Below are 10,315 nucleotides of genomic sequence, written 5' to 3'. Positions count from 1 at the left end.
ATTGAGCTGTACTTTTAAACTTAATATTCCAAGACCTTCTTTTGCAAAGACATTTTAACATATGTAGTAAAATTTCCAAAGAGGGATACTGCACACTGAAGAGGGAAGGTTTCCATATCTTAATTTTAGCTATAACAACTAAAACTTGCTGGTGTTTCAGAAGGTATTTATAATTTCCTTTGTCTGTGCCTTCCTGATATAAGTTATCACTGAGAATTGCTTACAAGACATTTCTTTTACAGTGTGTGGTATTTGGTATCATCTACACAGTCACAAAGCCATTTATAATCCCAAATGGCATCATGCTCGGAAGCCTTTATAAGTAGAATACGTAGCATAAGGTATGACCTGTATATAGATGTGCTTTTATTTGTCAAAGTATTTCTAAACTCTTATTGTTGTTACTTAAAGCCAGGAACGTGTGTTTGAATTGCATTGGTAAGTTGCAAGGTATAGTCAGAATTATAAAATGAGTTTTCTAAAAACAGATGCAAATGACAGCACTATTGTCCAGTATTTTAAGCTACATCCAACTATGTGGCACTCCCAGCAGAAAACACCTTCTCAGACACTGAAAATATCTTGTTTTGATGACAATGCAAAGTGCAATGTTTTATAACATTTAGATATTATTGGAACATAATACTGAAGTAGCTCTCTAGAAAAGCACAGAGAATTTATCAGTTATCATGAATACATGTATCTATGACAGCCCTCTCTTTTCTAACATAACTTAGATTACATTGCTCCAAGATTTATTTTCATGATTTAAAAAAAGACACAAAGCAGGTAGATGTCTAAAATTATACTGAACCCACAAAAATAACAGAACTACAATTTAAAAATACTTGTCAATTTGACTAAAATGCATATATACTCAATTTCCTTGAGCTTTTATGTTTTCTTCTCCCCATTGGAGGAACAATGTTTATAGTAATTGTTCAATGCTACTCTGGCTGTAGGCAGTTTCATCTTTACAGTCTTCCTCAATTCCTCTTGCGAATAGTTTCATTAACTGGCAGTGAACCCTGAAAAATATAAAAAAATATTTAATGAGAAATGATTACATATTTAGTTCTAGTAACTCTTAAATTTCAAGCAGTGAGACAGACCAGATTACAGATTCTGCTCTCTCATTCTTGATACAATTATCCCCTGCAAAGAAGGCAGAGTGCTTTCATGTATCCTTCACTCCTGTTACAACTCTTTTTCCACAAGAAAAGTTCCATGGGGCACTTAGATGAGCTGATTTTATGCGATACACAACATTTCTTAAAAATACTTTGGATTGCTAAGTGGTTATGTTTAAAGAGAATTCACCTGCATGCAAATATTTTGTGCTGATTTTGGTTCCCTTTGTTCTAAAGGCAAGCAAAATCAAGCAACTAAAAAGATTTCTGAAACAAACAAAAAAAGCCCTTCAAATTCCACAAACCTCTATTCCATTCTAATTTGATTATTTTCACAACTGCAAACCTTCTCCGCATGCCAAGGCTGGAGATAAAACTGTGCTGTGTGTGAAAAACCACACAGTATGAGTCATAACTCACTATTTCTGTAAGACAAAAATGCTTGCTTAAGCTTAACAGGAAGAGATGTTGCTCAGAGTAATGAGGTACTCCACTTGTTTAAAAAGAATCCCTCCAAAAGCAACTTCACCACTTCAAACATCTGTTTCTAAGATGTATAAGCACGACTCTGAAGTCGTACCATTATTTCAGAGTGATCACTTGTAATACAGATGGTTGGAGTATTCTCTGGAAAGAACTCCAAAAGGTAACAAAAGAAAAAGAAGTCTAATTTATAATTGGAAGACTAAAATTTGCTATGCAGAGGCACCTTTTTGGGATGAAAAGGCTTGGTATTTTCTGTTATACGAAGAGAAATATCAGTACTTACCTCACTTCAATTGCTGAGCTGTCCAGAGTTTCTCCATCACAATTCCAGCTGCTATTAGCAATATGACAGCAACAGGATGGATGATCTCTGCAGAACTGTCCAAACCCTTTCTTTCCTATGTCTGTGACACTGCTTTCATTGTCTTCTGAAAGCTTTGATGTAAATTTAAAACTCTTCACCCGATAAACATCTACAAATGAGAAGTCAAACTACACAGAAAACAAAACAAACAATTAAAAAAAGCCCAATTACAATTACTTCAAAATTTTTGAAGTGTATTCAAGAGCCCACCCACTCCAATTTTCTAGAGAAGCTTACATACCTAAGGCATAGAGTGATTTTTGTTTTTAAAAAACTGCACAAGTCATAAATATTAAAGTCAAAGTGGAACCCTAATCAGAGTTCAGAGAACACACTGTCAAAGGGAATACACACCTGATCATCTTGGTTTGTGTGTCTGACAAGATACCGTAGAAAATCTAATCTTGAGCATTTACGAACTAGAATGAGGTCAGCTGAACCATCTGCCAAATGAGCTGCTGGTGAAAGACCTTTTGGACTTCTTGGACAGGCACAGCTCATATTTACTGCATTGATGGCTAGAAATTTCCCTTTAATAACCTTCCATTCTTCTTCATCTTCTGAAACACAGAGGCATGGAAATAGGTCATTTGATCTACTCACAAGAACTCCAAAAAGCAATCTTGGCAACTCAGAAGCTTCTACTGGGTGTATTTATACACTGTCAATTATTATCTGAATTAAACTGCTTTTTAAATAACCATCTATTTTTCATATATTAAGAGAGGAAACAGCTTTCTCCCTTCACAGACTGTGATTATCTACTAAAACTGCTCACTATTTCTGGCATAGGAATGTCAAATTCAAGATCAAAGCTATTTGGGTAAATCCACAAAGCTCTAGGCAGGAAAGCAGACAGAGGTAAGCTACATCTCAGTGTGAAAGTTCAGAGGGGGTTAACTTTTTATGAATTTTACTTTTGCTCTTCAACATGAGCAAAATTAACAGTGATGCAAAGACAGCGGTTTAGTATTTGGCTTCTAAATCAATATTCCTCTTCTGACTTCACATCATGAATTGTACTTTTTCTTTCAAAAGACAAAAAAAAGAAAGAGATTACTCAGGGTTCAGCGAAGACCAGCAGGCAGCAGAGCTGTGAGTGTTTCTACCCCAAACCCCAAATGTCTGAAGATGAATACTTGTAACAGAGTTAAACTTTTGGGAAAACAATTATAGAATCACAGAATGTTAAGGGCTGGAAGGGACCTCGAGAGATCATCTAGTCCAACTCCTCTGCCAGAGCAGGATCACCTATACCAGATCACACAGGAACTCATCCAGGTGGGTCTTGAATATCTCCAGAGAAGGAGACAATAGAGAAGTCTTTAACATGAAACCATTCTGTTAAGAGATTAGACCTGAACCAAATTCAGATACGTGAGAGCATCAATACTATCAAGAGGAAGAGGAATTTTGTGCAACAAAGAAACACTGGCAGACACTGCACAGTGTCATCTAAAGTGTATTTTCTTGAATATGGATAAAAAAAGATTTAAAATACTCTTGTATTTTTAGATTATGCATAATTGCCTTCCTCCCTACAGTAAGAAATAGGCATAAAGCAGCCATAACACATCTTTTCTCTTCCTACTATAATTAGGCTCAGATATTTAAAATTAAAACCTCTACAGAACTCTATGGAGATACATGTTCTGTGTCTGGAGTTCAGATGCAAAATGCCATTGTTGATGATGGGGGTAAACCTGAGGAATGAACAAGAGAAAAGATGAAGTTTGTTTATATAAGCTTGCTAAAATTCCATCATCAAACCACAGCAAAGTAGAAGAAGTTTTCAAGTGTATTAACTGGTATGGATTTTAAAATGTAGTAGTATTCAGTTCTCAGCATTTGGGTTAAACTTAGTTATTTTCAAGGTGCTTCTTTGATGGAACTACAGATAACATTTATGCTGTATGTTTCATGTCTCAAATTTCTGATATTCTTTACTGTCTTAGTTTTAGAAACTTCACATTTACTTTAGAGAATCATTATTACAACTTTCAACGTAATTTTGGACCTATAATCTATGATGCAGTCATTTTGAATTGACCTCTTCAGAGCTTTATACATTAAAAGAGAAAAAAAAAAGTCCTTGGCAAGTATATTGCAGCTGTTCTTTGCTCTTTCAACTCTTCTTGCATCCTCAAATTTTTATTCATTGGAATTTCTTACTATCCACTCTTTAACAGAACCAAGAAAAAAAAAAAACAAACAAACAACCAGAATTCCAGGAAAAAAATAGAACAGGACTATCATACAACAAAAAATTTAAAGGAAACTAAAAAATGTTATTATTTTTCTGTCTACATAATCCTTTTATTTCCTGATAAACAAAAAGCTACTCTTAAATTCAGTATTTTTGAGTCATCTGCCAGAGTAGTTTTAGTTTTGCCTCCTTTATTGGTGATCCTGTTATGTTGCTTTCAAACAGGACATTACCCAACCCCCCCAAAAAACTATCAAATCACAAATAAATCCAAAATAAACTCAGATTCAAAATGTGCATCTTGAGAGGCGAGAAAGACTTGAAAAAATGTGAAACTACAGAATGACATTGTTCAGGCTGCAGATAAATAAGGCCCTGCTCTCAGATAAAGGTAACTGAACAGAACATAAGAAAACAATTGGAGCTAGAACTATGTAGGCACAATGAGCAAGTTCAGCCAATACATCCGGCTGAGTAAAATGCTTCTCTGAGGTGGTGATTTAAAACTCCTTTTTATTGCACACCAGAAGTAGCTGATTGCTAGTGTTTGCTTACAAGTACTGCATGGAGAAGAGACTGGACCGCAAAGAAAGCCCACTACTAGGAGTAAAAGGGATTTAAATCAACAATACCCTATATAATCAGCTGCCTAATGTCTGCTGCAAACCTGGCTGAAGCAGTCTTGACATCTTACTAATCTGTAGATTTCTTCTGCCTTTGCTCCTTTGCTAAATGAAAGCTAACAAATGATTCTGTGATACTCAAGATCTGAAAGCAGTAGCTGGGATGAAAGCACTATATATAAGCATGTGTAACAGCAATTCAGGTTGGCATAATAATCTATACACAGTTTTTATGTTACCAATGAATCTCTGTAGCAATGTTACTCTGTGCCTAGAACCTGGCACAGACACTGTGCAAAACAACTGCAATTTTAAGACAATCTAGGTCACAGGGATCAATGTTGCATCAAGAAAATTAGTTTTATGCATGGGCCTCTACAAGAGAAAAAAAAAAAAGAAAAAGCTGCCTGCTGTTCCTGCTGTTTAAGAAGTGTTTAACCAAGACAGCAGACTGGGACCAGAGGCCCCAACTGAATCTGCATATCTTACTCCAGCAAACTCACAAGTTTATCAGTATCAGTGCATTCAGATTAGAATACAGTAGTCAGACATAAAAACAATTAGAAGGATGACTGCACAGAATCTAGTATATTTACAGCTGCTTTAACAAAACCAAGGAAAAGTCATGCCCCACAAAAAAAAAAAAAGGCATGTAAGTCTGCACAGAAGTGGAGGAAAAAGACAGACTAAAATAGCATAAGTAGACAAAGAGGAAAGAAATCTCACTAATCACTTACACTGAGTATTGGTGGAGTATTGCACTCTACCAGATCAGTTGTTAGTTGTCCAAGTTCACTGCCTCAGATTTATTTAATAAATGGCTTTACATAGTGTGACTTTTATGGTCACAAACAACTTTTTAATCCTGATCTATTCTAAAAGTTATCTGAATGAAATGCTTCCCTCTATACTAGCTCACAGTTTATCAGTTAAGACCTTCTAACAGAAAGAACACATAGTCATAGGTCAATGAATGATTTTTCCTAAAGAAACCAAACACATTAAAACGTTCAAATAATTAGTGTAATTTTACCTGATCTTTTTGAGGTTTAGGTGGAGATTTATTTTTTTTATATATTTTATATTTTTCACATATTTACATGTAATTTTCTTGAACTTACAGGAACAATGGATTATCTAGTAACTTGCAATGCTTAAAAAAAGTAACAAAACACACACTTAAATTCTGAAAAATAATTTGCATAATACATCATTTTACTCTTTATAACAAATCACCTTCATGTTTTAATCCATATTCCTTGCGCTGTTCTGCCAGCTGTTGCTCACTTTTCTTGCAAATGTAACATCTGGAAACAAAAATGTCATTCAGTTCTTGAAAACAAAACTCCTAGTCTCTTCAACTTTTTTGTTTTACCCAATCATTACAAGACCTTCCCCTACCACAAGATGCAGCATAGCACTGACGACCCTGATGTGATGTGAATCCTGACAGCCCTGCATTCTGTATAGGTACTTAAATACAGTGCTGAAGTAAAAGTAATAGTGAAAGACACCAACATACCAGAACCAGTCCTTCATTTCACAAGTGCTAAGTATAAGGAAAGTATCACTTGACCTACTAGCTTCTCTTTTGCTTAGAAAGCTCAATATACAATTAGGCTTCCTTGCTGCAAGGGACATGGCTAACTCACGGACAGCTGTTGGCCACTAGGACCCTGAAGTTCTTTTCAGCAAAGCTGCCTTCCAGGTAGTCAGTGCCCAATCAGTACTGTTGCATAAGACTGTTCCACCCCAGATACACAATGTTTGCCTCTCCAGAATTTCAGGAGGCTCCTATCAGTTCATCTAGGTTCTTCTGAATAGCAGCTCTGATTGTCAACATGTAAACTGTTCCTCCCAATCTGGTAACAATTATAAAACTGCTGAGAGCACACTCTACCACCATCCCAGTCATTAATAGTATTAACCCAAATATTGATCCCCAAGCCCAGTACTGATCCCCAAGGGACACCATCAGTGGTGGTGTGGGATGTGGAACTCACAATCTTGGCACTCTAGGCAGTTCACCATCCATCCACTTATGCAGTCCACACTTCACTGATCTGGTTTTAAGAATACTACAGGAAACATGCCTTGCTAAGGTCATGGTGTGCAATATCCACTATTTCTCACTCATCCAGAGGCTTGGGGACCTGTAAGGCCTGGGGGCTGACTCGATCAGTGAAAACTGAGGCAAAAAAGTTGATTTTCCAGTCTTTTTCATATCTTTCATCACTAGGCTCTCCATACCATTAAGCAGCAGGCCCACATTTCCTTTAGCCTTTTGCTATGATTGGTATACTTATATAACCCCCTTGTAAGAAGCAACACCCTTCATATTCTTAATTGATTTCAACTCCACCTGAGCTTTGGCTTTCTGAGTTATATCCCTTCACATTTAGGCAATGTGTCTGTGTTCACCCAAAGTCAGTCATTTCACTTCCACCTTCTTTCCACTTTTCAGATCCTTACTCCTCCATGTTAGTTTTCTATCATGCTTACTCAAATTTCTGCATAATAGAATGGACTGTTGTTGTGCCTAGAGGAGCTAACAACCAACTCTCCCAGGCCTCTGTCTTCCAGGGCAGTCTCCCATGGAACCTTGTCAAGATTCCTGAATAAACCAAAATCTGTTCTCCTACAGTTCAGGGTTGCAACTCTGCTTTTTTTTTTTTTTTTCTGAGAGTTTTTTTTAAATCTCTCAGGATTTAAAAGTCTGTAATCTCATGGTCACTACTGCCAAGACTGCCCTCAACTGTCGCATCTCCAACTTTCCTTTACTGTAACAAGACCAGGACAGCATTTGTCCTAATCAGCTTGTCAAGTGCCCACATGGTTATCATCACACTCCATGATTCTCCTTAATTTCTTGTGTCCAGCCCTATCACCTTTCAAGTGATCATCGGGATGCATAAAAGGCCCTGGGAGGCACCAGGTAGTCTTTACTTCCCAAGACCTTGATGACAGCTTTCTCCCTCTATAGCTTCCCCTGCATCAATGAACCAAATAGATCAGGATAATTGCTCCAGCTAGTACTGGTGACTGATCTGTAGCATGTCACAGCACTAGCACAGCACAGTCTCAGCAAGTTTAATGTAGTCTCTGGACAGTGTTTCTGGCTCTTCTGTATCCTGTTAAGCTGTTTGCTGCTGTGACAACTACAATGTCTGATAGCTAGATTCATACATACAGAAGAATAATGAATACTACTGCACAATTTAAAGCACAATTTTACTGCACAATTGAAAGCAAAGAGAAAGGAAGGAACACTGAGAGATTTAAGGTAGATGCCTTGATTGAAGAAACAAGTGAAGATTATTACACAACTTTGTGTCTGGTGAGGTTCTGGTAACAGGGAAGGGTGCTACTGGGATGGCTCCTATGAGAGGCTTCTATTAGCTCCACCAGCTCCAAGTTAGACCTGTACTTGGCCAATGCCAAGCCCATCAGTGATAACTGAAGCATCTCTTTGAGAAGAGGGGGAAAAAACCTTTTTAGTTTTGGAGTAGGATGTGAGAGAAACAACTGTGTGGACACCAAGGCCAGTGACAAAGAATGTGGGGAGGTGTACTGGAGCCCATGGTGACACAGCAGGCCAACCCTCTGCAGCCCATGGTGAGCAACTGTGGAGCAGAATCCTGCCTGTGGCTGGTGAAAGACCCAGCACACCACAGCAGGTGGCTGTGTCCAAAGAAACCCATGACTCCAAAGAAAGTCTGTGCTGGAGCAGTCCATTGTTGGGAGGACTGCACCCTGCAAAAGGGACCCACATGGGAGCAGTTCATGAAGAGTTGCAGCCCCACGGTAAGCATTTGCATTGGAGTTCATGGACTATTGTCTCCATGGGAGAGACTCCACCTTGCAGCGGGGGATGATGACCCCTTAAGAAGAGAGGAGCTGCACCATTGGTGGGGAGGAGATAAAAAACCCAGGAGCAGAGCTGAGCCTGAAAAGAACACAGGAGCAGGGGTAAAGTATATTTAAGATTTGGGGTTTTCTCATTGTCCTACTCTGATTTGACTGGTAAGTTGGTGATGGTTTTGTTTAACTAAATTGATTTCCCTCCCCCCCCCCCCAAGCAGAGACTGTTTTTTGCCTATGACCACAATTGGTAAGGGAGCCCTCCCTGTCCTTATCTCCACCCTCTAGCACTTTTAAAATTTTCTCTTCCCCATTCCTCCAGAAGCAGGGGGTAGGAGTGTTCGAGTGGCTTCTTGGTACTTTATTGCTATCTGGGTGGGCTTAACTCACAAGAACAGCATGATAATAGACTACAAAAGATGACTGAATAGGCTGATTTTGAGGACAAGCCATGCCAGCTGTTGTAATAGCACTAGAACAATCACTAAAATTGCTAGATCCACTTACAATGTGAAACATTTGAGAATTTTTGAATAATTCTTTCCATTTGTAGAAGCTACAAGGCATCTGGACTTTTCATTTGTTAGCACTAACACAGCAGAATACCCTCAATATCTTGTAACTTCTACTGTGCTGCTATACTTTGCTTCATTTAAAATTGAAGGAGGGGGGAACAACTAAAAAGATTTTATTACACTTTTGTTTACTGACCTGGTAAAATGAGGTGCTCTCTTTAACAAGACAATAAACTTTTTTACAAGGTTGTCTCTTTTAGAACAAGTGTTTTGACATTAAAACTAACATTTCTGTTACCTCTGTTTACAGAGGTACATCTCTTCAAACAGTTCATGTCACAAATCAGGAGATAAACATTAGCCTACCCTGTTCTGCAGCTATCTTTATCTCTTGGAGATCCCAGTGTATGTTTTGCTGGTTGAAAAGAAAGTGTTCCTTCATAGTAATGATGAGAAAGAAAAGTCTTGAAGCCTACATTTTAAAAAAAAAAGTATTAAGCAACACTAAAGCATTATAAATCCGTATTGCAAACACTTCTACATACATCCCTTGATTGCTCCTTTCTTTCCTTGTCTAAGGACTGCAAAACAACAGTTGCTATCCCCAAGCTCTATTATGATGTTTTAGACTACGAAGAACAAGGAAATACCACATCACCAACTCAACTTTTTAATATTTACCAATAATGCCATTACCTTGCTTGATACCTTTAAAAAACAAGTAAAAATTTTAGCTATATGTCACCACCAAATCTTTGAATTGGCCTACACTACTTAAATCCTGCTAATGCATCCTCTATCCCTGAGACAAATTGAAAGCAAAAAAACTTCCCAGTAGCACAGAATCTATCCAAATAAGCTAATTAGGCTAAACCTCTCTCTCTCTATCATCAGTGCTGGAAGAAGGACAAAATTAACAATTCATTCCATCAGCTGAATGTCCCAGACAGGAGTGCCTCTCTCTCACTAACTGATTATTATTACTTTTTAGGCAGCTATCACTAGGTGACAAGGTGACATACACTCAACATGGCTTTAATGAGTATGCTGTTAACGTTATCCCCGAAGTTAGAGCTTTATACAATGTTGCCTAATGTATTTGGTACTACAAGGAGTTGAAAATCAGGTTC

The 10,315-nt window shown here is 37.8% G+C and overlaps 1 protein-coding gene across 1 annotated transcript in view; it reads right to left on the bottom strand.

Annotated features, from left to right (window-relative positions):
• Positions 1-891: 891 nt before the first annotated feature.
• The window catches only part of CERK (ceramide kinase), a 32,681-nt gene continuing 23,257 nt past the window's right edge, over positions 892-10,315 (bottom strand). Inside the window, exons 9-13 of the mRNA XM_054399622.1 lie at positions 9,552-9,657; positions 6,046-6,116; positions 2,335-2,540; positions 1,900-2,108; positions 892-1,028 (exon numbers count right to left, since the gene is read on the bottom strand). Of these exons, the coding sequence (XP_054255597.1) occupies positions 929-1,028; positions 1,900-2,108; positions 2,335-2,540; positions 6,046-6,116; positions 9,552-9,657 (692 nt within the window). The 3' untranslated portion in view covers positions 892-928. The remainder of the gene's footprint in view (positions 1,029-1,899; positions 2,109-2,334; positions 2,541-6,045; positions 6,117-9,551; positions 9,658-10,315) is intronic.

This window comes from Indicator indicator, chromosome 3, assembly GCF_027791375.1.
Source record: "Indicator indicator isolate 239-I01 chromosome 3, UM_Iind_1.1, whole genome shotgun sequence".
Lineage (NCBI taxonomy): Eukaryota > Metazoa > Chordata > Aves > Piciformes > Indicatoridae > Indicator > Indicator indicator.
This window is presented reverse-complemented; position numbering and strand designations above follow the sequence as displayed.